Source organism: Lissotriton helveticus, chromosome 5_1, assembly GCF_964261635.1.
Source record: "Lissotriton helveticus chromosome 5_1, aLisHel1.1, whole genome shotgun sequence".
Lineage (NCBI taxonomy): Eukaryota > Metazoa > Chordata > Amphibia > Caudata > Salamandridae > Lissotriton > Lissotriton helveticus.
In genome coordinates, this window is record NC_136065.1 from 1,219,712,755 (window position 1) to 1,219,727,573 (window position 14,819).

Here is a 14,819-nt window from a genome sequence, read left to right on the forward strand (position 1 = left end):
GGAGAGAACCAGCCTTTGGAAATGTAGCTTGACTGCTCCTGTTGGTGTAGGACCAGGGCTCACTTATATATGGCAGGTAGCTGCCTTTGGTGGCACAACAGGCACAAAATATGGCCCGGAATGTGGCCCAAGTTATTGCCATTGGATGAGCTTAATTGCAGCCTTTTTGCCATCATTTATTTGTTTCGCTAGGTCTGTGGATGTCACCAGGATGGACCCCCATGTGCCTGCTGAGGTCTCTGTACACTTCTGTGGCTCCCTTCCGAGTATCGAGGTCTCTTCGCACATCCTTTCCAGTGCATGTTCATTGTATCAGTACTCGGTTTCAAGCTCGAACTGTGTGCATACACATGAGAGTAGTGTTCGGTTACAACTAGAAACCATTTCTTCACCATGTGCCTGCAAGAGGAAAGGGTAGCACGCCTCTACACTATGAGCACAATGAAGAGGAAAAGCTTCTGAATAGCTTGTTGTGTCTGTGAGGGGTGTCCAACAGAAATGTGATGGGCTAGATTCAAAGGCACGACCGTTGCACAGTGGTATCTCAGCCTAAAGACACTGAGAGCCGGGGGACCCGAACCACTGGCACGCAGCATAAACAGGATAATGAGGTTGGAGTGGAGCTCGGCATGTACAATTCATACCGTGGCATGCCACAACGGGATTGGGGGTTTCCACCTCTGATGTTGCCAGTGTTGTTGAACAACCCGGACTGTGATGTAGTGAGTTTTTTTTCCTATTCCAATCTGTGACTGCTAAATTCTTCCCTTCAGCCCCTGTTTCAGAGGGAGCTGCCCGCCTATGACCCTAGTCGCAGCACGTTTTAGACTAGGCTGCCGAATGCGAAAGTAAGTCTAGGAAGGAAGTTTGCAATAAGAAAAGCGCCGAAATCATATATTTGCCCCTTACGATATGATAATTGGTCCCAGAAGAGGATTTTCTTTTTGCCTAAGGATCTTTTTAACTTTATGCACATTTGTTCCAAAGTTTGTTGAAATATGAATAGCCCAGCTGTACCGCATTTGACCTCTCTGAATCTGCAAGCCGCAAGGGACAAATGTGTCACATTTTATGAGAAAGGTTGTTGAAGGTTGGCTGGTAATGCTTCTGAATAAAGTTCCGCTACGTTATGAAGTGATCAAGAGCAAAATGTAAAGGCACTGCATCACATGACCAGGGATTGTCTGTACATTATGGTGTCTAGACCCTGACCAGCTTGCAGTTCTTGTCTTTGGTTAGTGGAACTGATTTACTGAAGCAAGCTGCAGTGAGAGGTGAGTTAGAAAAAATGGGCACATGATGTAGCGCTTGGATGATGGCGGTTATATTCGAACACGATAGTAAAATAGTGCGTGTAGTAATTATACTGTCCGTTTTCTTGAAGACACATTTTTTTCTAGGTCACCAATCACACTAAACATAAAAACGCCTGACTAAACTCAGAAATAAATTGTCACAAATGCCACTTAAAAGACGAGATGTAATTTCCTGTAATCTTACACTGGAAATCTTGTTGTTATCTGTGTTGCACAGACAGTGATATGTGTGCTGTTTGCTTGTTGTTGAACAAAAACAATAAATAAGGCGTAAATAAAATAAAGTGTTTCAATCAATCAATCTGGGTTTGTAAAGCGCAAGTACTCACCTGTTAGGATCTCAAGGCGCTGTAAGGGGGGGGGGGGGGTTTAGGCAGCAGGTCAGACTAAGAGCTGAGTTCATCCGAAGAGCCAGGTCATGAGGTCCTTCCTGAATTGAGTCAGCGAGGGTGATTTCCTGCGGTGGATGGGCGTTCAATGTCTTGGAAGCGAGGTAGACGGTCATTCTTCTGGCTCTGGTCTTGCAGATTCGTGGGACGGTAGCCAGGGGAAGCAGGGCAGAGTGGAGTTGTCTGTTGGGTACGTGGAATAAGAGGCGGTGATTCAGGTATGCGGGTCCATCGTTGTCAAGGGCGCTGTATGTGTGGGATAGGAGTTCTGTCGAGTTGGAGCCATTGGAGGTCGTGCAATATGTTTGCATGTTGTATATAAGGGTGCTGCAAACACTAGTGTGTCTAGTATGTTCCTCGTGGTCCTTCTGTATGTGTTGGCTTAGAGTAAATGAATGGAGGCGGTGCTGGTACTGCGGCTCTCCACCTGCAGCTGGTGGTGGACTTAGTTGTTGGATACATTTGGCGGTTCTTTGTCCATTGATGAAAGGAGAGTGGACAGAGACCCCATCCTCTAGTAAGCTAGAGTCGCAAGCCGCAACCCCCTCCGTTTTAGGAGAGTAGCTCCCTCTAACATCAGCATTTGCTATACGTGAATGCATCAGAACACAATGCATCCTTCATCTTAACACAGTTGCTCGGGCCTGATTTTGCCACGGTCTTTATAAAAGCTGTTCACGTCAGTCCACCGAATAGTAAAATCCAGTCCGGTGTATAGAAGGACTTCCTAAATTTAAATGCGAATGCTTTGCTTGTAATGACTTAAACTGACATTATTTGAATAATTGTTGTCGGTGCTGAAATTTTGACTGGATTTTGGTATTTACTGGTTCGGCGAGCCCAGCCATAGATGTTTTTTGTAGGCCCAGACTTTGAAACATATTTGACTTTTATGTTAATGCTTGATGCGGTTGAGCTTCTCGAAGCGGCTCACAAACCATAAGAGAATTGCTGAAATATATTCACTTCAGAAATAATTGAGTAATCAATTGCCCACTGTAATCAGACAGGTGGAAATCATTGGATATCTTTATTCATAAGTTTAAGGAGCTTTCCTTGCTTGCATAATTAATGAATACAGCTGTGCAGAAAGGTAAATTGGTGCTGGTTTTAAAAATCGTTCAAATGGACAGCTGTAATTGGCTGTGTACGCGTTTGTGACTACCAAACAACCCAGGTAGCTGGGATTACATTAGCAGATGCCTTGGTCAGTAAATGAAGGAAAGACTCCTTTGCTTGATTGCATCTACGTTAAAGATTTTGTGAAAGAAAACAGACTCTCAGCGTACATGTTAAGTGCAAAAATAGCCAGCAAGCCTCAAATGTGAGCAAAGGCAAAACATCAGTAGGTGGTGTCATGCAGCTCTGTGTCAGGTCCATCCCATTCTGGCTGTGACTTTAGGGACCACTATATCAATGCCACCTCCATGCGCTGAAGTTCCTTTCTTTCCATGCCTTCAGATACAGCTCTGGATCTCATTCCCTGACGTCTGTTAGACTTGGCAGAGTATTTCTGTCCAGATTTTTCCAGTGTGCATGGACATGTCCCCTCCTAAGACCACAAGATACTTACTGTGTAAATATTGCCACAAACAGAGGGCTGTGACCGACCCGCACATGGTCTGTTTCTGATGTGTAGGCTTCAATCAAGACACTGCGTCATGGGATAAGTTGACAAGATGAATCCTACGGCCATCTATGGTCCCAGAGCAAAACTCTATTTTGAGGCGCATTGGCGGAAGTAAAAAAAAAAGTGTTTCAGGTCTAAGTAAAAGGATGCGCTCAGACTCCCAGGACCAATCAATGTCTAGAACCTCCGGTGCGTCCAAGCAAAGTACAAACACTGCACCCCTTCATCCTATTGCTCCAACCACTCAGAGTCATGCGATGTCCCAGGTACTGCAAGGCTACGAACTCGGTCCCTGAGTCCAGAACCAGTTCTGATCTTCCTCCTGATTCAGCCTGACTTTCCCGGCCCAGGGGTCACACCTCAACAAATTAAGGAATTCAGGGAGGCATTGGACTGCATTTTTGGTACTCCTCTGGATCCCTCTGGTGTACCTTCAAGCCCCTGGGATCCGAGATGGCTTACAGTTGGGCTACCATCGGCTGGTCCTCCCACAGAGAAGACTGTGGTATTTTACCTTCCAGCTTATGCTCCACACCGATTCCTTAGAATGTTGCTTTCCACGCCACAGGCTTGATTGTTGACATCATCATCAACACTCGAGGGAGAGCCAATAGTCCCTTTGTACTCTGAGGAAAACCCGGGGTGACTTCCACTGCTTCGCTCTGATCTCTCATTACCCACCATTCCGACCCTGAGTCACTCCTGCTACGCCACCCTGAATTCGTAGACACTTTTACAAAGATTAAAACTTATTTTTAGATTTACACAATTCTAGTGGATTAGTTAGGTCCCCTGATGCTGGTCTCCACTCTCCTGTTCCTAGTGTGGCCACTGAAGAGTCTGCCTTTCTTGCCACCGTCATAAAGAGAGTAGCTGAAGTCTTGGACTTAACCTTGCCTACTGCAAGGGTCAAGACAAGTGTACAGCCAGAAGTGCTGACACCCTGTACATACAAATATGAAGTCACCACTACCATTTAATGAGGCCCTCATGGACACTATGTTGAGCACCTGTGCAAAACCAGGATCTTGCTCTCTAGTCCATATGCAAATTGCAAGGCAGCACAGATCTACCCCAGAGGATCCAGACTTCCTACTGCAACACCTGATCGACAACCTCGCAAACCTCGGCCTCAGACAGCTCGTCACCTCACCCACCCACGCTGCCGGTCACACGCTGGACCCCATCTTCTCCACAAGCACCCACGTCGCCTTCGACCACACCACTGAACTCCACTGGACCGACCACCGCTGCATCCACTTCACCTTCAAGAAACCAACCACGCACCACCGCACCCAACAACTCCCCCGTCTCTGCTGGAGCAAAGTCACCCAAGACCTGCTGACCACCACCCTCGCCCAGAACCCACCAACAGTCTCCACCGACCCAGGCACAGCCGCCCGCACCCTCAGACAGTGGATCGACGACTGCACCAACACCCTCGCACCACTCAGGAAAACCCCCATCAACCTCGCAAGCAAGAAAGCCACCTGGTTCACCGACGAGCTCCTGACCTCCAAACGCGCCTGCCGGAAACTGGAGAAGAAATGGCTCCACGAATGCACACCAGACAGTCACGCAGCCCACAAGGACGCCACTCGTAGACACCACCACCTCATCAGACTGGCCAAGAGATCCTCCTTCAAAGACCGACTGGACAACAATGCACACGACAGCAAAGAGCTCTTCAGCATCGTATAGGAACTCTCCAACCCCAACGCCAATGCCACCCTGCCCATACAAGAACTGTGCAACGCTCTGGCAACCTTCCACCAGAAGATCGTTGACATCCACAACAGCGTCAACATCCCAACCACCCCGACCACGCCAGACTCTACTCTGACGAACACCACCCGGACCAACCACCTGACCTCCTGGACCAATGTCAACGACGAAGAAACACGCACGGGCATGAACTCCATCCACTCAGGATCACCATCAGACCCATGCTCACACCACGTGGTCAACAAAGCCGACACAACGATCGCACCCCAACAACGGAAGGTCATCAACATCTCCTTCGAGACAGCTACATTCCCGGACATCTGGAAGCACGCCGAAATCAACGCCCTCCTCAAGAAGCCCAAAGCGGACCTCAAGGACCTCAAGAACTTCCGGCCCATCTCCCTGCTTCCGTTCCCGACGAAGGTCATCGAGAAAATCGTCAACGCGCAACTTGCCCGTCACCTCGAAAACAACAACATCCTGGACCCTTCCCAGTCCGGGTGCAGACGAAACCACAGCACGCAGCCAGCCCTCATCGCCGCGACAGACGACATCAGGTGCCAACTGCGAAACGTCAGCCCTCATCCTCCTGGACCTATCAGCCGCCTTCGACACGGTCTGACACCGCACCCTAAAAACACGCCTCCAAGAAGCCGGGATCCTAGAGAAGGACCTCGACTGGACCACATCCTTCCTCTCCGGCAGAACCCAGAGAGTCAGCCTCCCATCCTTCCAATCCGAAGTCACCAACATCATCTGCGGCGTACCCCAGGGATCATCCCTCAGTCCGATGCTGTTCAACCTCTACATGGCCCCCTTCGCACAAGTGGCCCGCCAGCACGACCTCAACATCATCTCCTATGCTGACGACACCCAGCTCATCCTCTCCCTCACCAAGGACCTGCACACTGCCAAAACCAACCTCCAAGAAGGAATGAAGGCCGTCGCTGACTGGATGCGGAGCAGCCGTCTGAAACTGAACTCGGACAAGACGGAGGTCCTCATCCTCAGTCCCATCCCCTCGGCCTGGGACGATTCGTGGTGGCCAACCATGTTGGGAACAGAACCTACACAGACCGACCACGCATGCAACATAGGATTCGTCCTCGACTCCTCCCTCTCTATGTCAAAGCAAATCAACGCCGTCTCCTCCTCCTGCTACAACACCCTCCGCATGCTCCGCAAGATCTACAAGTGGATCCCGCCCGAAACGAGGAACACTGTTACACAGGCCCTCGTCAGCAGCAGGCTTGACTACGGCAACGCACTCTATGCAGGAATCCCAGCCAAGCACCTACGTCGACTACAACGCATCCAAAACGCCTCCGCACGACTGATCCTTGACGTATCCCGCCGCAGCCACATCACCCCCCACCTGAAAGACCTGCACTGGCTCCCTGTCGACAAAAGGATCACCTTCAAGCTCCTCACCCACGCATACAAAGTGCTACACAACACTAGACCAGCCTACCTGAACTACAGACTCAGCTTCTATACCCCCACCCGCCAGCTCCGCTCCGCAAGCCTCGCCCTCGCCGCTGTCCCCCGCATCAAACAAAAGACCACCACCGGCGGCAGATCCTTCTCCTACCTCGCCGCCAAGACCTGGAACACCCTCCCTACCCACCTACGGCAGACCCAGGACCTGCTCACCTTCAGAAGACTCCTCAAGACCTGGCAGTAGCGGCACCCCCCCTTCCCCTCCTTCAGCGCCTTGGGACCCTCACTGGTAAGTAGTGCGCTTTACAAGTTCCTTGATTGATTGATTGATTGAAAGCTTGGTGGTTCAAGTCTCCATTAGTCATCTGAACCTAAATGAGTTAACAACCAGGTTGTGAGTCGAAATGCATGGAAGTCTTTGCCAAACAGACGTTCTCCTTTGCCAGCTTGGACCTCCAGTACTTCAATATCAGCTGCCTCCTGGGGTGATATACCTACACGTTATGGGACATGGTGATTGGCATCTTGCCCATGGTTGCCAGTAATGTCAGGCCAAACCTCCAGCACCTCATCCAGGATGACGGAGGCCTGGCAAGGTACTTTATCACTTGGATACTGCTGACTGCCTGGATTGAGCAGTTGGGACCAGCATGGCGCTTAGGTGCCACGCTTAGAATCGATCCATCAGATTCTTGAATGACGTCCAGTGCATGCCTCAGTTCGCCCCGTTCTCAACGGTCTCACTTTACACACACGCTACTCAATTCACATGTTTGAAAACATTGTTGTTAATCTAAATATCTCTTTTAGTCAGACCTGCTAAAGCCAACCCTTACCTTGAGCAAACATTACGTGTGTGTAAAGTGATGGTAAAAAAACGAGATAAGGTTGAGGGGAAGATAGAGTGGACATTTCATTTAGTGGTAAATGCATTGAATTCAGCGTGCAAAACGTTTCGAACGGTGCGAACTGAGGCATGCACTTTTCACATTCTTTTCATTTTGAATACATGTTTATTAGCATGAATAATGTAAGATAGAGTCTAACACAAGTGTTTTAAATTTGTAGATAACCCCTGACAAAGGGCCGAAAAAGGCCCGAAATGTATTGGGTGACTATGATTATCTATGGAGGAATACTTATGTAACATTCCATGCTTTAAGATAAGGCCAGGAGGCATATCTACAGCATTAAGGATAATATGTAACCATAAGTGTCTACCATGTGACTGGATGAACAATGATAAACTGATTAAAAGTTGTGGATAAAATTTGAATATAGCTTTCGACTAAGTGGATTAACTGTAGCATTAATGTTATGCATCAAGCAACGCTGTGCGGCCGGATTGGGGCGCCACAACGCCACATTTTCTTAAGCAACGTAGATTCAGCCATTGAACGTTTCAAGGATGACTAAGCCACTCCACCTGCTCTTAGGCTTGGTTGGCCTATGTGGCATTTATCTCAACAGTTTCACCCATTTTGAAACTTCGGAAGGGGATACCAAGAGAAGCATCAACAGAAACGACCTCAATAACAACAAGCTTCACATTCATTTTGAAGTACAGGCAGTGAAGCAGGCCGCCAGCGTCCAGACCCCTAGGGCTAACAATCTACCACAACCACCCCCCTCTTCAACTACCGCAAAAACACCCTAGGTTACCCTTAGTAGCATACAAGCGCCCAGTAGGAGGTCGCATCACCTTTCACCTCCCCAGGTTTCGGAGCATCACCATAGATCAATGGGTGCATCAGATTGTAGAACATGGTTACCTCTTACCATTCTGGTCACATTCCCTAGATATGCCTCCCACACCATAACACCTTCTGCACAACCATTTTTTCCATACTCTGAGGCAAACTCCAAAATCACCTGGTTTGTGGTGCTCCCCTTTAGCCGTACCAGTGAACCTTGGGTGTTCACAGAGGTGAAGGTGGTGGCTTCAGCTCATCTATGGAGTTTGGGAATGCAAGTCTTCCTATACCTCGATGATTGGTTGCTGAAGTCATACTCACCTCAGCTGTAGACTACCTCCTGATGACAGTGAGCCCGTTGACATCGTTGTGCTTTTCCATCAATATGCCAAATGCACACCTGACTGTTTCGTAGCTGATCCCCTTATTCGTGGCCATCCTGGGCACTGTGCTTTTCCGAGCCTTCCACCCACCGCAACGAGTCCAGGACCTTCGGGCTATGATCCTGATGTTTCAACCCTTAACATGGGTCTAAGTGAGAATAACTCTGACACTTCTGGTTCTCTTGGCCTTCTGCATCTTGCTAGTAGACCATGCCAGGTGGCACATGTGGGCGCTGTAGTAGGATCTGAAGTGTCAGTGGGCTCGGCACCAATGGAACCTTTTAGATTCCATCCAGGTGTTGGAGGAGACTCCAAAAGATCTACAGTGGTGGTTACTTGACTGCAATTGTACCTGCATCACACCACTCTCGCTACATAATCCCGAATTGACGGTTGTGACTGATGCATTATTGTTGTGTTGGGGATGCCTTCTGGGTGAGGTAGAGACTAGAGGAATCTGATATTTGGCAAATCATATCCCTATCAACTTGCTGGAGTTGCCATTGATTCGCTTGGCACTGAAGGCGTTCCTCTTGACCATCAAAAGCGAACGTGTACCGGTGCTCACAGACAACATGACCACCCTGTAGTAGTTAAACAAACAGGGCGGCATGAGGTCATTGGCCATGTGCAAGGAGGCTATACATCTCTGGAAATGGCTGAATGCTCATTGTGATTCCCTGGTGTCCGAGCACCTGGAAGAATCTTTAAAAGCCAGGGTGGATGTACTCAGCTGACTATGCCTAGCAGATAATGAATGGCGGTTACACTCTGAGGTGGCACAGGGCGTCTTCCAACAATGGGAAGAGCCCTAGCTCGATCTATTTGCTACTGCAGATAACTTTTTTCCGGGTTCAAGTTTTTGCATGTTGGAGTTCCCAAGTCGATTCTTTCTAGGAGACGAGTTTCGCCTGGATTGCTTCTTGGGACTCCTATATGCCTTTCTGCCGTTACCTCTTCTACCAAAGAATTGAAAATCATCAGGAAAGGTCAGGCCCAAGTAATTTTAATAGCTGTGAGATGGGCGAGGAGAGTGTGGCATCCAGAACTATTGGCCTTCGGGAGGACCTCCTGTCGCAGCAGCTGGCCCTTCACAACTGTCTCCTCCATATATGGAGATTGAGCAGCGACAGTTGATGGCTTTTGATTTTTTCTTGAAATGGTTGGTGTCATCTTGGCATCCAGGCAACCTTCCACTAAATCTGTATATATAGGACACTGGCAGAAATGTATGATTTTGGTTTTATTCCTGTAACATTCAGCCTTTACAGGCAAAGTTGCCTGCCATTTTATTGTGGTGCTTCTCTCTAACCAAGCAAGGCCTTGCTGTGGCGACAGTTGAGGGTCCTCTTTCATCCTTCCTGGACTTTCTAAGATTGCCCGATCACCCTCCCTTTTTAAATCACCTTATGGGATGCGATTTTTAAAAAGGCTGATCTCCATGTACCCGACAACGCCTTCTGTGATGCTACAGTGGGACCTTAATTTGGCCCTCGTATATGATTTGCACTCCTTTTGAATCGATGCACAGCTTTTTTCTCTGCTTGCTCACCATAAAAACAGTTTTCTCATTGCAATCACATCTGACGGGGAGTGAATGAACTCCAGGTGTGGTCCGTCCAGCAGCCATAAGCATCTTTTTTCCCGGATGAACTGGTGCTTGTAACAAAGGCATCTTTCTTGCCACAGTTGGTCACGCTCTTCCACATAGGGCAGTCCATCACCTTGCCATCTTTCTATACTCCGACTTATCCCTCCAAGGAAGGAGAATGGCTTCATCGTCTTGATCCTAAGAGGGCCCTCAGCTTTTACATCGATCGGACCAGAGAATATTAATTGGCCAGTTAACAGTTTTTTGGGTTCTCTGATGAGGCGTAAAAGGGGAATGCTGTACAAAAGAACCCAATGGATTGTCTTGTGCATAAAGGTCTGCTATTGTTCTACCAGGAAGCACCCTTCAGAATGTTTGGATGCTCACTCCACCAGAGCAAAGGGTACTACAACTGTGCTGGTGGGAGGTATGCCAGTCTTGTACATTTGCCAGGCCGCTACGATGATATTGATCTACACGTTCATGAAAATCTATTGCTTTGTCTGCAAGGTCCAGTGGGATGGGCACTATGCCTGATCTGTCCTGCAGGATTTCCTGGTCTGAGTCCGTCCACCGATCCACCGCGACCTGAGGAGGTACTGCTTTGGTATCTATTCCCAAGTTTAGGAATCTGGCATTAGAAATCTCTGTCAGAAGAAAAAGTTGCTTACTTTCTTCAACACCTTTTCTGGTATAGACTCTCTCTTAGCACAGATTCCTCGCCAACCCACCCTCCTCCCCGTTCTGTGGAATGGACTCAAAGTCTGTTAATAAGATCCCAACATTAGAGATCTTTACACTTTTGCATTCTGCTTTTTATGGGCTCTGTATTCTTCGGTGTGGACAGAGATCTGAAGAAACGGGGTCAGCATGCAGTGGTGGGATGGATATAGAAGCTCTTATGTCACATCTAGGGCAGGACGGACCTGACTGGGAACTGCATGATACCACCTACAGGCGCACTGGATCTTCCGGTTCCAGTCTGGTGAAATTCACTGGGTGAGCAATCTGCAGTTACATATAATCTCTATCAGAAATGGTGTTAACCGAAGGTAAGTAACTTGTTCTTCGGTGCCTCATTTCTACATTTTTTCTCAATGCAAACAAATAGAAGACTGAAAACATGATGGACCAAAACTACAGACAGGCGTTAATGAGCTGATACCAACTCTTCCCAGGAAAAATGTGGGAAGACCTTAAGAGACAGATCCAGTTACTAAAACTGCCTAAGCTAGTATACAAACAGAAACACTATTGTTAATACAAACAATGTGATAAATCTACGTCCTCAGTTCTGTTACTGGGAGTTGCAAACTTTGGATCGTTCGCTGTTCCCTCTGCACTAAATTAGGCCTAGAAAAAGTAAGGAGATTCCGTAGCAGGTATAGCAGCTTATGATTTGCTGTCTGTTCTGATCTCGCTAAAGGCACATAATGGAACACAAAGACAAGAAGATAGTAGTTTTCTTGTGAACAACCACTATGTTAACCTAACGCAAACGCTAATTTATGTTTCTGAAAGGCCTGTTCTTTTATTGCTCTCTTGCCCAAATGGACTGTGGCGTTAGTATCCTGTAGAATGGTGTAGGTGTGATGTGGAAAGTAGAATAGTCATTGTGCTTCTTCTGTCTGCAAAATCCCTGTGATTTTTAATATATGTATTTTAGAATGTTTGAAACAGGCTGATGTTCAAACTCATGATGCGCCTACACTGCCTTCTTTTCCCAGACACATGGCCGCCAAAAACTCTAATTTTACAATCAATGCTCTGATTCTGTTACAGGCAGTACCTAGCAGTGGTCTTCAAAGACAAGCCTCTGGAATTGTGGGACGTCAGGACCTGTGTGCTGCTCAGAGAAATGTCTAAAAGCTTCCCACCTGTGACTGCATTGGTAAGGAATAAAGCTCAAGCATTTATGCTGGACAACAACCTTGTCTGCCTAACCCTTTCACTGCAGAGGTGCTTGCGAACCTTTGTGTGGAGCATTTAAAAAATAATAGGCATAGGTTCTTGAAGTACATGTAGCTCTTTGGTCTCTCTGTGCACACATACAAACTGTTTTTTTTTCTTTTTACTCAGGGCTATGTGGTTGTACAAACCTGCAGCAATATCTCATTCCAGCACGAAGATATAATGAAAAATATTTATCAATTTTTATTTTTTAAACTAATTTGGCCAAATATTTGTTGAATTTTTTAGATGTACCTGCATAAATCACGGAAAGCTAATTAAAGAAATATTACCTGGATTAGGCCTGGGCTGTAAATTCCGTTCCGCTCGCGGAATTTGGGTAATTTTGCGTTCTGCGGAGAACGCGGAATTGCCCAAAATTCTGCGATCTGCAGCTTCGCGGAATTTTTGGCTTGCTCGCGCTTTCAAAATGTGTATTTTTCTCCCTGAGCACGCAAACAGCGCTCGCAAACAGGAAAAAAGCATCGCGAACGGGCGGAACAAGCAATTCCACGTGTTCGCGGAACTTTTACGTGATCACGGACATTTTTTACCGTTTCGCGGAGCTTTGCGTAATACGACCACGCAAATTCCGCCCACCGCTACCCTGGATATCTGGATTTTACCAAATATGTGTGAGTTTTCCCAGGGGAGGTAGTCTGCACAATAAATTATGTAATATTAACACAGATCACTGAATTGTGGCAGAGTGTAAAATTTCTTAGTGATCATGAAGGAAAGTTTCAATTCTATTAAGGACATGGATGCGATAATTATGCATGTCTTTCCATCTGTATTGAGCTCAGTAGCCCATTCCAAAGAACACTATAACAATATAACAGCATTGGAATTACATATCTAGTGAGTCCCAAAATGAGATCAACAGTCCACCAATCACAATCCAAGGCTTCCGTTTAAAACAATCTACATGGAAAAGCACTTATTCTTTCTTCGTGCGTATGATTATGCCGGTTTGTCGTCTACTGATAATCTTGCCTTTGTTTCCAACCCTGTAACAAATGAATAGCTCAAAATTCCATTCCCAGTGTAGCATAACCAATTAAGCCTCAACAGCATCCATAAAGAGGACTTGGAAACAATACTTATACTCAACGAAGAAGCCGGAGGAGTAATCCTGGGTGGGTAACCAAAGTCTTTATCTCGTAGGGTGGTATAATCCTCACCTCTGTGTACTTTATAGAACTGAAACTTTCCTTCCCAGTGCCTAGGAAATTTTACATTCTATTTGTGGAAGAAAGATTCAGAATATGCAGTTTTAAAGCTTATTCTCCACCAATGATGCCACCCCCATCACTGGTTTAAAATAAAAAAATAAAAAAGTGGTTTGGTCTGAAAACCAGTCAGCCGCTTTTAAGATGCCCTCTACAGGGCCAAATTGTGAGTTTGGCAGTCCCAGGGCCGCCAAACTCACGATGGTGCAGCAGTGGCAGTCCGACCACTGCTGCACCAGCGGTCCAACCGCTGGATTCAAGCTTGGGCGGTCGGACTGCTGCAGCCGCCAGGGTGGCGTGGAGGTCTGAGGGCCACAATATGCTTTGTGGTGCCCAGCCACGCATATTACGACTTTCATCACCGCCAGCAGTCTCATGGAGGTTCTTAATCCCTGAAGCTACTGGCGGTGAGGAAAGAAAGGGGGCCCTACACAGCTCCCTCTTGGCTTGCACGGGGGAGCATGCAGGGGGGCACATGTTGTGTCCCACTGTGTGCATGCACCCCATTCCTGCAAAGCATGGACTGCACAGTCCATGCTGTGCAGGAACGTACAATGGCGGTCCCGCGGTGGTGCAGATGAAGGCTCACATATGAGCCTTTAAAACTGTACTGCCACAGGACCGCCATGCCACCTGCCAGACCACGGTAATACTCGTAATCTGGTGAGCGGGCGGTGGCCCGTTTTGGCAGTGTGGGAGTGGGGCATGATGGCCTGCTCCCACACCAACAAACTCCTAATTTGGCCCTCAGCACCACCTAGAGAAAAGGCTTTGCATTCCTTGCTACCGCTGACTGTATGAGCTCCTAAAGTAGAGGTATCAATTCTCACCACCTGCAAAACCCATTGGACCCATATTGCTAAGATGGGTGAAGAAAGGGGTTTATTTGGATTTTTTATTGACCGCCTGGAGTTGTTTTGTCCTCGAGGGTGTGAACACCTCCATCACAGCCTCATACACCAAAGGCATCTCACTGCACATGATTTTTGATTATTCTGGAATGCTCAGTAATGAACCACACTAGTATGGGACTTACTGTTTTTAGACACTGTAAATTTAATTTCTTCTGGTGTGATCATCCTAGATGACATTCCTAATCTTCATACTTTTGATACCTGCTTACAGGAAGCAACATAGTAACATTGCCAGTTTTCCTGATAATTCTTTTCTCGAAAGGAGCCGATTGTCCTGCCATTATTCCAAGAATCGAAGGACCATGTTCACATCCCTCAGACATGAATACCTCAGTTTGGCCAGCAAATTCTGATAGAAAATTCACAATATGGACTATATCAGTCCTCATGGGATACAGGTTCTGTCCCATACACAAACTGAATCATCTACGACAAGTCAAATTGTATCGCTTGACTTTAGACTCCAACCATGCTTTCTTCATAATGTTTGAAGCCTATTCCAAAAGGTGTGGGATATCCCAGCATCTCCAATAATCACCCACACCATTAGGTGGG

At 47.2% G+C, this 14,819-nt stretch overlaps 1 protein-coding gene across 2 annotated transcripts in view; it reads left to right on the forward strand.

Moving 5' to 3' along the window:
• The window catches only part of WDR11 (WD repeat domain 11), a 677,364-nt gene that overhangs the window by 392,504 nt on the left and 270,041 nt on the right, over nucleotides 1-14,819 (forward strand). For both annotated transcript variants that reach the window (XM_078643933.1, XM_078643932.1), the window contains exon 14: nucleotides 11,951-12,059. In XM_078643933.1, coding sequence (XP_078500059.1) covers nucleotides 11,951-12,059 — 109 coding nt within the window. The remainder of the gene's footprint in view (nucleotides 1-11,950; nucleotides 12,060-14,819) is intronic.